This window comes from Aquarana catesbeiana, linkage group LG04, assembly GCF_042186555.1.
Source record: "Aquarana catesbeiana isolate 2022-GZ linkage group LG04, ASM4218655v1, whole genome shotgun sequence".
Lineage (NCBI taxonomy): Eukaryota > Metazoa > Chordata > Amphibia > Anura > Ranidae > Aquarana > Aquarana catesbeiana.
The window spans coordinates 493,336,781-493,350,483 of record NC_133327.1 but is presented as its reverse complement, the minus strand read 5'-3'; the positions used below and the strand labels follow the sequence as shown (position 1 = coordinate 493,350,483).

General features: G+C 43.6%; 1 protein-coding gene across 1 annotated transcript in view; it reads left to right on the top strand.

The window, feature by feature from the left end:
* LOC141140469 (centromere protein H-like) overlaps positions 1 to 13,703 on the top strand; it is a 213,698-nt gene that overhangs the window by 139,665 nt on the left and 60,330 nt on the right. Inside the window, exon 6 of the mRNA XM_073627689.1 lies at positions 10,176 to 10,239. Coding sequence (XP_073483790.1) covers positions 10,176 to 10,239 — 64 coding nt within the window. The remainder of the gene's footprint in view (positions 1 to 10,175; positions 10,240 to 13,703) is intronic.

The following is a 13,703-nucleotide window of genomic DNA, read 5'->3' as shown; positions in this document are numbered from 1 at the left end:
TGTTGTAATTCCTACACCGTTCACCTGATTTGGATGTAAATACTCTCAAATTAAAGCTGAAAGTCTGCAGTTAAAGCACATCTTGTTCGTTTTATTTCAAATCCATCGTGGTGGTGTATAGAGCCAAAAAGATTAGAATTGTGTATATGTCCCAATATTTATGGACCTGACTGTATGAGATCATCTCTCATTGATGGCTCTCCCTCTTCACACAGAGACTGAGTGTGAGAAGGGAGAGCTTTTTTGCTGCAGATTTGTGAGTGCCAACTAACATCTGATAATTTACAGTCAAAACACAGTACATACAGTGCCCAAATAGTGCCCATTGGTGTCACAGTGCTCATCTGTGTAATTGTGCCCATTGCTGTTAGTGTCACAGTACCCATCATTGTCATCAGTGCCACCTGTCAGTGTCATGTGTCATCAGTGCCATCTGTCATCAGTGGCACATCAGTGTCATGTGTCATCAGTGCCATCTGTCATCAGTGTCTTTTGTCATCAGTTTTCCATGTCATCAGTGCCCACCAACAATGTCTAGAAAATTATTTTAAGCTGAGGAGGCGTACAATATTCTTGCGGCCAACTGGAGCAATGGGGAGCTCTCTGCTTCAGATTCTGAGTCTGACATTAACTACGAGCCTGTCCTAAGCAGTGGAACACTGGCAGCCACAGAGGATGATGATAGTCCGCCCGCCAGACGAAGGCGTTCTGGTGAGGAGGCAGCGCCATCCACCAGCACTGCAGTGCCATCCACCAGCACCGCAGTACCTCGGCAAGAAAGGCCATGTACCAGTGGGGTGTCACCTCAGTCCCAAAGGGTTAGGTCCCATGCCAGCCTTCACTATTCCCTTCAGAACCCCTTGTGGCTTCCTCCTAATTCAGGAGAAGCTATCATTCCCCCTTTCACTACCCAGCCAGGAGTCCAGGTGGACACAGAAATTTTTTCCCCGATTTAGATTTCTTTCCTTAATTTTTACTGAGGACATGCTATCATCAATTGTGGCCCAGTGCAACCTGTATGCACAACAATTCATAGCAAGTAACCCAATGTCCTATTATGCCCGTCCCTACGAGTGGAGAGCCCTAACCGTGGAGGAGTTCAAGATTTTTTTTGGGGCCTTACATTCTGTATGGGACTAACCAAAAAAAAATGAATTGCGTTCATATTGGTCAACCCTCCCCATCCACCACATGCCCATTTTTTCCTCAGTAATGCCCAGAACCAGATATCTCATGATTATGAGGTTCCTACACTATAATGATAATACCCAGTGCCCTCCCAAAAATGACCCAAAATATGATAAGCTTTATAAAATGTGGCCACTACTAAATTATTTTTCTGAAATCTTCCCCTAGTTGTTTACCCCAGACCAACACATATGCGTGGATGAGTCACTTATCAAATTTACTGGCAGGCTGGGCTTCAAGCAATTCATTCCCACCAGAAGGGCCCGCTATGGGGTGAAGCTGTATAAATTGTATGACCAAGCCACAGGTTATACATATGCCTTCATGGTATACGAAGGGAATGACACCTAACTGCATCCCCCTAATTGCCCAGACAACATTGGATCAAGTGGGAAAGTCGTTTGGGAACTTCACAGGAAGAACACTCCAGCATGTGGCACCGTAAGGAAGAACCAGAAGGGCTTTGATCCACAATAATACCTTTGTGGAGATCACCAGGAGGAGTGGCCCAATCCAAAAGCCAACATGTATCCACGAATACAATATGTTCATGGGGTGTGTCGACTTCAGCGACCAAATGCTCGAACCCTACCTTGCCACAAGATGAACATACCAGTGGTATAAAAAAGTATCATTTATTTGTTTCATTTGGCCATATACAACACCTATGTAATCTATAGCAACTCCACTGAAAGCCCCAAACCTTTGGCTACCAGGAGGAAATCACCACTGCCCTTATATTCCCGAATGGCCCACCAGAAAACATTTGATCCGATGTGATTAGCAGGCTCTCCAGATGCCACTTTCCCGATAAAATCCCTCCCAGACAAATAGGCCAAAAAGTCAGTAAAAATGCTGGGTGTGCTTCAGAGGAGGACTTAGAAGAGACACCACTTATTATTGTCCCCAATGTCCTTCCCGACCAGGCCTCTGCATAGGTGACTGGTTCTGCCGTTACCATACTTCAGTAAATTATTAGTGAAGTATGGTAAACATAACCCTCACTTCCTGCCATTTACCTTCACACCCCTTATGCCTCTGCTTGCTCTGTAACTGACCTTGGCTTGTTGTTCGACCACGCTTCTGCCTACCGATTCTGTACATACCTCTGCCTGATCTGGAACTAACCCTGGACTGTTTGGCCGTGCTTTTTGTCTGCCTCTTGAACTGATCTTGAACCCTGCTACTGGACTAGTGGGATTCATAACACAGGGATCTCACATATGTGAGGGGCTCCAGAATTGTTTTTCTTGATGAAGAAAACAATTTTGTTTTGTTTTCTCATTCCTAGATTAGGGCCTGGAGACTGAGGCTTCAAAGAGATTTGGGTGGGAGAAGCCTCTACCCCTGTACCCATTCTGTCCTGAACGAGGCCCTACTTCCGCCTGCTGCCTGTAGGACTTCTGCCATCATGCCTCTGCCTGTCACATGAACTGACCACACCAAATGGACCATGTTCCTGCCTACTACCAGGACCAATATTTTGGCACTGCTGACAATCTCTGCCTGCACTGACCCTGGACTGTATATGGACAGTATCCCTGTCTGCTGCCTGTACTGACTGTGGACAGTATTCCTGCCTGTTGCCTGGACAATTGTGTTTGATTTTGCTGACCAAGTCCCTGCCTGCTGCCTTTACCAGTGCTATCCTCCTGTGGACAACTGAGCTACTAAAACCACAGGTAATCTTTTGTTTACCCTTTGCTCAGCAGAATGTATTTTGGGGTGTAACTCTTGGTATGTGCATGGGCCCTAGAACACCTGACAGTGTTCCTTGCATGTTGGGCCTCTGTATGCGGCCAGGCTGTGTAAAAGTCTCACATGTGGTATTGCCATACTTGGGAGGAGTAGCAGAATGTATTTTGGGGTGTCATTTATGCTATGTGTGGGAAATATCTTATAAACGTACAACTTTGTGTAAAAAAAAAAAAAAAATTTGTTTTAATTTTTTTTTCATATTTTTCAATCGATCTAAAAGATGCCTACTGCCACGTGCCAGTGGCTACGGACTTTCAACTATTCCTCCGCTTTGCGGTAGGTGTCCAGCATCTGCAATTCATGTGTCTACCCTTCGGTCTAACGACGTCACCGCGGGTCTTTTCCAAGGTCCTATTATCTTTTGTGGCTCTTCTTCGTGGCCTCATAGATTATACGTTGGCCTCATAGATTATACGTTGGAGTGTTCGCTTTCCAAAATCGGGTCATTTTTTGGGCGTTTCCTTTAGATGTGTAATTTATGCTCCTAGAACACCTGATGGTGCTCCCTGCATGTTGGGCCTCCCTATGTGGCTAGGCTGTGAAAGTCTCGCACATGTGGTATCGCCATACTCTGGTGGAGTAGCAGAATGTATTTTGGGGTGTCATTTGTGGTATACACATGCCATTTGAGAGAAATAACCTATTACAATGACAATTTTGTGGAAAAAAAAAACTTCATTTTGCAAAGAATTGTGGAAAAAACATACAACATCCAAAACCTCACCATGCATCTTACTAAATACCTTGGAAAGTCTAATTTTAAAATAAGGGGGTATTTGCACTTTGTGCTTGTTCAGGTTGCAAGAAATGAGATAGGCCACCAGTACATCAGGTGTGATCATTTTTTTATGATTTGCACCACAGCTTGTAGACTCTTTTTTTTAACTTTCACACAGACTAAATAATATCCACTAATTTGGGTTATTTTTACCAAAGATATGTAGCAGTATAAATTGTGGCCAAAATTTATGAAGAAAAATTAATATGTTGCTAAATGTTATCACAGAAACAAATAAAAATTCATTTCCTGACAGGCTCCATGGCAGCATACGTGTGGGGTTAGCCCCGCCTCCATAACTACCCAATAGGACCCCTCTCCCATAAGTCTTTGCTCTAGGCTGCTATTCATGTTCCTTTTTTGTCCTCCTCCGTAGGACCAGGTGTTGACTTCCCTACGATCGAATCAGCCGAGTGCCAAGTTATGTTACTCCGATAGGCCCTGACTGTTAAGCAGGGTGTGGAGTGTACAGCAGAGTAGCGCTGAAGATTGGGAATTGGTTCATCTATGTGCGCACGGTCTGTTTGCCTATTGTTACCAGGCGACCATTATCTGCTACAAAGTCCGGTGTGTGTGTGTGTGTGGTGGCGGCTCCCTCGGCTCAGGTGATTGTAGGTGGTGGGGTAAGTTTTATATATACATACATGACAGCAGTGTTTTTGTGTTTGTGCTTTATTCCTTATTGTTTTCTCATCACTGGTGTCCTAAGCTGGCGCTGATGCTTCCTGCGTTCCAGCAGCCACTCTCTCTATAATTTCCATGTACCGGTGTGCGCTCTGTGTATGCGCGGACCCGATACGAAGATGAGGCTTGGTTCATGCATGCGCGTGAGCGTCTCATGTCTGACACCGTCGATGACGTCATGGGCGCCAATTTTAAAAGCTTACAGAGCCCCGGGAATGATCATGGGTGCTACGGCGACTTCCTGGGGCAACTATCTTGAAAGTTCAAGGTAAGATAAGCTCTATTGTCTGGGGTACGATTTATTTGTCAGCCAGCTGAGGTGTAAATCTGTTTCTGCAGTTCCCTATTGTGTTGATTGTGTTGATACCATGGATTCCTCACTGCCCTCTAGTGGCCAGCCCGCTTGTAACAGGTATGTTTGCAGTTATGCTTTTCCGCCTGTGCAAGGAAAGAGTAGGATTTTAGGACACTAGCTAATTTCTGTCTCTATCTTTTCTGTTTTCTTTCCTCACAGCCCTTCTAGGTCTGATCCACAGCGTAGTTCCCATAGAGGAAGTGGGTCATCAAAATCACACCACCGGCAATCTTCCTCCAGGTCTAGCCATCGTAGGTCTCCTTCCAGATCTGAACAGCGCAGTAAAGATCTTCCTCACCCCCCTTCATCTCACTCTAGTAAGAGACCAGAAAAGTCATGCTGGGGGTGCAGGATGCCTGTTGCAATAGACCAATCTCTCTGTGATCACTGCTTCTCTAAAGCCGCAGATGAGAGGGATGGTGCAGACCAGCGTTTAGAATCTATGGTGAGGCGGGTTGTGAAAGAATCTCTACAGGAAAGAGAGGCTCAACGGCCCCGTGATTCCCCATCAGACCCATTATGCCCTCCAGTGGGAGAAGGTTTAGTACACGAGACATGGGAATCTTCTCAGCCAAGTCGCCATTCTGCTCCTATCTCAGATAGCGAATCGGATCTGGAAGATCCTGGAATGGGGTTTGGATATGCCTTAGATCCTTCCTTGGTGAAAGCAGTAAGAGAGGCTCTAAAGTGGGAAGAACCTGTCACTCCCCCCCCCCCCCCCCCCCCAAAAAAAAAAAACAAAGAAAAGAAAATTCTTCAAGCTCAATAAGAAGCGACAATACTTTCTTTTTCTCTCTGAGCTGGGCGACATCATATCTGATGAATGGAGCAAGATGGACAAAAAGAGTTCCATGCAATCAAAAGTCTTGAAACTGTATCCTTTCAAGGAAGAGGAAGTAAAACACCTTGAGTCAGCTCCTTTGGTGGATGCAGCACTTATGAGACTTGTAAGATATGTAACTCTTCCCTTAGAAGACACTGTATCTTTTGAAGATCCCTTGGAAAGAAGGATTGATTCAGATTTAAAAAGGATTTACCTGACATCAGGAATGGCAGGCAAGCCAGTACTTGCGATAGCTGCAGTATCCAAAGCTATAGAATCTTGGTCTGACCATGTTGATGAGTTCTTAAGAGGTATCTCTGTTGAAACGGCTAAAGATTCTCCTATCCGGTAGATCAGGCTGGTGTCTGCCTTTCTTGGGGAGGCCTCTATTGATGTCATCTGCCTGATGTCCCGGGTTATGTTGGCAGCTGTTTCAGCACGTTGTGCCTTATGGCTCCGTCCATGGTTGGCGGATCCGGCTTCCAAACAAGCTTGATGCCGAATTCCCTTTAAGGGAGTCTGGTTTCCTCCCTCAGGACCGATGCCTACAGAATCAAACGCTCATTTCCTAGAAGAAAAAATTCTGATCGTGCTAGCGAACCGTGCAGCTACAGACCTGGTTGGGAGTTTTCAAGGTCCTGGAAATCCAGGTAGTCCTCTTTCAAAAAACCCACAAAAGGTGGTTCCTCCAGCAACCAGGACTCCACTAAGTCCTTTTGAGATTGGGCCCGCTCAGGCATGCCAGGTGGGGGCTCATCTTCTCCACTTCAGGCATTTCTGGGTGGCCTCAATCTAGGATTACTGGACCATCAAGACGGTCTCCTCTGGTCACAAGTGGGTCTTCAACAACGCCCCAAGACTCAGATTTGTTCCTACAACTCTTCCAGATTCAGAAGAGAAAAAGCAGGTCCTGTTAACTTACGTGAATTGTTTATTGGATCAAGGCGCAGCCATCCCTGTTCCAGAAGACGAACAAGGCATAGACATGTATTCTTCTCTGTTCAAGAACAGCACATGGAGACCAGTCATAGACTTAACCCATCTCAATTTCTTTATCTGGAAGGAAAAATTCAAAATGGAATCCTTATTGACAATTCAACAGTCAGTACATCTGGGAGACTGGTTGATTTCAATCGATCTAAAAGATGCCTACTGCCACGTGCCAGTGGCTACGGACTTTCAACTATTCCTCCGCTTTGCGGTAGGTGTCCAGCATCTGCAATTCATGTGTCTACCCTTCGGTCTAACGACGTCACCGTGGGTCTTTTCCAAGGTCCTATTATCTTTTGTGGCTCTTCTTCGTGTCAAAAGGGTTCGTCTCCACCACTATCTAGACGACCTACTTCTCCTAGCTCAGAACAAAGACCAACTTTTGGAGCACAGGAGCTTAGTCATTTCCATCCTGCAAGAATTTGGGTGGCTCCTGAATTTAGAGAAGAGCTATCTAGAGGCAACACAATCCCTTGTGTTTCTAGGGGCTCACTTCAACGCAGTGGAAGGCACTATCTCCCTTCCAGAAGAGACGATTGCAGTGATTCAAGACAGAATACACGTAGCCCTCGCGTCGTCTCCCCTCTCTGCTCTCCAATGCCTGAAAGTAATTGGCACGATGACAGCCACCATCCCTATGGTGAAGTGGGCCCAATGGCATATACGGCCCTTCCAAACAGGGTTCTTTCAACAATGGGATTCTTCCAGCCAAATCCAGCGCATACTCCTCACTCCAACCATGAGAACATCTCTCCTTTGGTGGCTTCAAGGTTAAAATCTGTGCAAGTGCCATTCAATTATTCCCATCTCATGGATCATGATAACATCGGATGCCAGCAATCGGGGATGGAGCGCTCACTGCCTTTCGGAAGGGCAGATGGAATTCCCCTTCTCGGGGGATTGTCTCCAACATTCTGGAGCTGAGGGCAGCCTTTCAGGCACTCCTGTCATTTCGCCATCTAATAATGAATTCATCAGGAATGTTAAGGTTGGACAAAACAACCGCGGTGGCTTACATAAGGAAGCAAGGTGGAACTCGCAGCTTGGTCCCTGATACAGCAAGTGGAGCCAATAATGAGCTGGGCTCATAAAAACTCACCAACATCTCTGCGGTTTACATTTCAGGGATTCAGAATGTACAAGCGGACTTTATATCTCGTGTTCAAATGGACAACAAGTGGTCCTCCACAGAGAGGTGTTCGAGTGGCTTCTGACCCTGGGAGTGTCTCCAGAGGTCGATCTGTTTTCTTCCCCATGCAATCACAAAATGCCCAAATATTATTCGAGGTTCAGAGACCCTCAGGCATATGGGACAGATGCTCTCTCAGATCAGTGGAGGTTTCAGAAGGCCTATGCCTTCCCTACAGTACCGGTGATTCTTCAATTTCTCCGGAGGCTCAGAACAGAGAAGGTGGAGATCATTGCAGTGATTCCTTTCTGGCCCAACAGGCCTTGGTTCCCTCTGTTATCACTCCTCAGCTATCAAGACCCAGTTCCCCTACCTCTCAGGCCGGATCTACTGTCTCGAGGCACGACGTTACACACGTGTCCATCCTGCCAACACCTCAGGGTGTGGTTCTTGAGAGGGGAGGGCTCGAAGCTCTAGGTTGCCCTGAGGAAGCTATTCTGACCCTTCTCAGTGCCAGAAGTAAAAGTACTAATAGGGTATATAAGCGTATATGGTCCAGGTTCTTTGATCATATGTCTTCCAGGTCAAATCCTTGTAACTCTCCAGCAGTCCAAGACATACTGAGTTTTCTTCAATCAGGACTTGACCTGTCTCTGGCAGTCAGCTCACTAAGAGTGCAAGTATGAGCCATCTCGGCCTTCACAGGTGTTTCATGCGCAAATCATTCTCAGGTCTGTCAGTTCTTTAAAGGAGCCATCAGGTTTAGACCGCAAAGAAGACCTAGGTTCCCCAAATGGGACCTCCCTCTTGTTTTGGATTTTCTCTCCAATCTCAGATCAGATCCTGACAAACCTCTTTCCACAAGAGACCTCACGCTCAAGACTACTTTCCTAGTAGCTGTGACTTCGGCCAAAAGAGTTTCAGATTAGAAATTTAGGTTCAGAGGACCCTTTTCTGACTTTTTTTGCCAGACAGAGCAGTGTCGATCCCCATGTTAGGGTCAAACCCTAAAGTGACCTCAGTCTTTCATGAAAACCAAGAGATTGTGCTTCCTACTTTTTAAACAGACAATCAAGATGTTCATCCTCTTGGCGTAGGCCACACTCTGAAACAATACCTGGAGGTTACGGCTCCTTTCAGACAATCAGAGTTTCTCTTCGTCCTTCTCCATGGTAAAAACAAAGGAATGCGGGCTTCGGTCAGATCAATTTCTTTCTGGATTGTGCAGATCAGAGGGCATACAGGGCAAAGGCCTTGGCTCCTCCTAAGGCAGTGACGGCTCATTCGACCCGGAGTATCTCGACCTCCTGGGCAGCTTCTTGGCACGTCGCGCCTGAAATCATTTGTAGAGCGGCCTCTTGGTCTTCTATCAACACATTTGTTACTACTGTGTTGAACCAACTGCTCTGGCATCCATTAATTTTGGCTTACAAGTATTGTCGGTTGACAATGTTAAATAAATTTTGGTTTCTTTGCTCAAAATTTTGCCCACCCGGGTGTGTTTTTTGAGGGTCATTTCCCACGCACATGCTGCCATGGAGCCTGCCAGGAAAACTGAAAATTTATATCAAATACTTACCGTAATTTTCCTTTCCTGGTAGGCTCCATGGCAGCAGTAGTTCCCTCCCAAATGTCTGGAGTAGGCTAGTTACGGAACATGGATAGCAGCCTAGAGTAAAGATTTATGAGAGAGGGATCCTATTGGGTAGTTATGGAGGCGGGGCTAACCCCACACGTATGCTGCCATGGAGCCTATCAGGAAAGGAAAATTACGGTAAGTATTTGATATAAATTTTCCGTTTTTTTTTTTTTTTTCAAAATTTTCGGTCTTTTTTCATTTATAGTGCAAAAAATAAACCCAGAGATGATCAAATACCACCAAAAGAAAGCTCTATTTGTATGACAAAAAAGGACAAAAAATTAATTTGGGTACAGTATTACATGACTAATTGTCATTCAAAGTGAGAGAGCACTGAAAGCTGAAAATTAGTCTGGGCAGGAGGGAGGTTTAAGTGCCCAGTAGGCAAGTGGTTAAAATAAATAATAAAAAAAATCATAATGTACTGGAATGTACTGCAAAATCACACATTATGGCAGACTTGCCTGTCATAATGTGCCCTGCAGTGCTGCACTGTGACCGATCTCATGAGTGCTATCTTCGCCCTGTCTTCCTACTTCCAGGTTCTGCTTGAATTGCTGGGCTGCAATGACGCCACTCCTGTGCATGCGCATGGGACTCCCATCACCCCGGCACACAGTGGGTGCCATAAATGTGGTCTGAGCCAGAGCTGCACATGCTCAGCTTTTTTTTTTCTTTTTTTAATGAGGTAAATACCACTTTAAATTGTATGCAGTGGTTTAATACGATGATGCAGTATGTTTTTAATAACAGATTTGTGTCTTAAACAAGTTAGTCTGTTTCATTTTTAATTACTACTTTGTTCTGATTATATTTGTCATTAACATACAGGTCAGTATTGGCAGTGATGAGACATTCTGCATGTATTTGTAAGCAAATACTATCAGTACAGCTGGTAAGCAAACTTATTCTCTATAGTATTTTTAATTTTTCTGTAACTTCTCCCAAAATCAGAGGGTCACAAAGCAGAAATGATGTTTTGTCTTTTGGATGGTAATTTAAGGCTAGGTATATAACTAGCACAGACAGAAATCTGTCCCCTGTAGTTTTTGTACATACTGTAAAAGCTGGTAGCACAGTGAAGCCTTGTAAATATGGGCTTCAGCTTGTATAATCGTACATACAACAGGATTTTTCCAAAGCATTTGCAAAGCTTTCAGACTGCTTTAAACAGCTTTGTTAAAACAACATGTATGACGTCCCTATTGTACGACATCCCTATTTTCACATGTAGGGAACTGGTTCCCTCTAGTGTCTGTATTCGTAAATAGCTGGTGCATGGTAATTATCACAAAGTTAGTTGGTATAGAAAAGTACTTCCAAGTCCCTGCTACCTGGGTCAGAAACCCCAGATTGGAGGACTGTGATAAGGGGGGAGTTTTCAGGAAGTAGAGTAAGAATTGGACCACATCACCATCAATGCAGGAGAATCTTTTGTGTTGTATTTCAATCAGAGTAGACGCAGCGAATATCTGGTTCTAATAGTTTATCCTATAACGGTTCCTAGGTTTTAATAGTTTAACCATTGCAGTTTCTGTGTATATCTGCAGACAGGTGACAGAAGTGCTTCTGTCCCTTTGTTATCTCACAAGCACAATGCCAGATACTGTAGCTAGGTCTGTGCTATAGTATGTGGGCATCAGAGTCTTTTCCAATGAGTCCTCTCTTCGCATTAGGTGGCCAAAGTATTCCAGTTTCACCTTCAGGATCTGGCCTTCCAGTGAATATTCAGGGTTGTAACATAGAAAGATTTGCGTTGCGCTTGATTGTATATCATACAGGGAAATGTCCAGAATCACTAATGAAAAAAATCAGTGCTCATGTATAATGTGCATAATTGTGCAAAAAATATATATATGAAAAAATATATATATAAAAAAATATATATATAAAAAAGGTTTGTGTTGTGCTTAATTAAAATGTCATACGAGATAATATCCAATTTCTCTTATAAAATTAAAAAACAAAATAAAAATAATTTATATCACCCACATACATATAGTATATATATAAACCTGTAAACATTAAAAATATATCCCCCTGATGAAGACACGTGACTCCCTGTGTCGAACACGCGTAGGGGAGGGGCCAGGACAGAGTGAGCAGCGAACAGCTGAGCAGTGAGCAGCTGAGCCGGGAGAAGCGCATACCCCGCGGCATACCATCCGATATACCCTTTAAAGCTTTGGATTGTTTGGTGCACAATAGCACCAAGGAAATGTGAGTAACCCATTTGTGGGAGAGTTGCCTGTTAAATAAATTTTTGAAATTGGATCACACTATGTAGTCTTTTTTTCGTTTTCATGAACGATGCCTATGGAGCCAAACTGACCCAAAGTGGAGATCGATCTAGCTAACCATATATAGCCCAGGGGGTGGCTACATAGCGTGTTTTGACATAATTTAAACACTGTGTCACACGCTCCAAGGTAAGCGCAACCACTGTGGGGGGCACTGAGGCGCAGCACAGTTGTTTTTTGGCACTGGAATTCAGCACATTGGAGGATTTGGACGTTTTTTTGATTCTTATGGATATGGAAGCACTTTTTATTTTGGGACACTAATATCAAAATTGTTGATTGCATTTTTTAAACGCATTCAGCGGTTTATGTTCTATATTTCAATAGATTTCTGCATGGTGCACGTTATAAGAGCATTGCATGTTTTATTTAAAGTTTGTCACTATATATTTTTCACGCACAATTATATTTGGCACCATTTAGGTGCATGTGTGCACTTTATATTTTTAATGTTTACAGGTTTATATATATACTATATGTATGTGGGTGATATAAATTATTTTTATTTTGTTTTTTAATTTTATAAGAGAAATTGGATATTATCTCGTATGACATTTTAATTAAGCACAACGCAAACCTTTTTTATATATATATTTTTTTATATATATATTTTTTCATATATATATTTTTTGCACAATTATGCACATTATACATGAGCACTGATTTTTTTCATTAGTGATTCTGGACATTTCCCTGTATGATATACAATCAAGCGCATTGCAAATCTTTCTATGTTATATCCTTTGCACGGTTATGAGTACGTGAACTGCGTCTGCTGCTAGACATTTATTTTTTTATGGTACTGTTTGCATACTGAGCATAGGATTATTGTGGCTCGCAAGACTTTTATCTTTTGTTAATATTCAGGGTTGATTTCCTTCAAGATTGACTGACTGGTTTGATCTTCTTGCTGTCCAAGGAAGTAAATTCTTTGGCGTTCAGCCTTCCTAATGGTCCAACTTTCACAGCCATAGGTTACTACTGGGAATACCATAGATTTGACTATACGGCACTTTGTCGGTAGGGTGATGTCTCTGCTTTTTTTTTTTTTAATTCTTTTTATTTATTTCAGAAAAAAAAGGTTACATAACAGAGCCTCTGGGCATTCCCCGGCTCAAGATGCATAAAAACTAAAAACATTAGGCAAGGCATATCATACCATAAATACTGGCCTAAACTAGTTGAACAACAACAAAACAACCCCATAGCTTGCTGATACAAATAACAGGATAAGTGCAATGCTCAGCAATTTACATAGAAATGTGATATACGACAGGTATCCCCCAAGAAAGGGCCTACAACAAGTGGGTGGCTATAGGCACCTGGTTAGCCAGAATTCACCCCTGGGGGGGCATTTAGAGGAACCATCACCGCATATGTAAATAAAATTAGACTGATAGTCCTACAGAGTCTTCTTGTTCTACAGTTGTTGCTTCAGACTCTAGCCATATGTTCCAGACCTTTTGAAACTTTAAGGGACGTCCTCTAATAGAATGTGTTTCTTTATATAAGGCTACTCTAAGGTTGACTAATGATTTCCATGCATTTAGGGTAAGGGCAGATGTGGGAGCTCTCCACTTGAGTATGAGTTTCCTGGCATAGAAGAGAAGCAATCCTAGTAGTGTACGAACTGCCCTCCAGGGGGCAAGAGCTTCCACCAAGCCAAGCAGGCAAATCTCTATCTTGTGGGGTATAGTAATTGTGGTCAGTTCAGTGATGAAGGTTGTAATTAATGACCAGTAATTCTGTACATCGGAGCATGACCAGATCATGTGCAAGAAACCTACAGAGTCAGCTCGACAGCACCAACACTGTGATGTGCAGTCCGGGTATATTTTGTGAAGCCTGTATGGAGTGTAATAAAACTTGTGTAATATTTTAAACTGGATCAAGCAATCTCTAGAATAGACCAGGTGTCCAAAGGGGGAGTCCCAGATATCCTCCCAATCCTCCCCATCCCACTCTGGGAACTCCGACACCCAGAAGTCACGAAGTCTCTCCAAACTGTGATGTACGGTAGGCTACAGAGCCTTGTAAATTGTGGATAAAGGTTTAATGA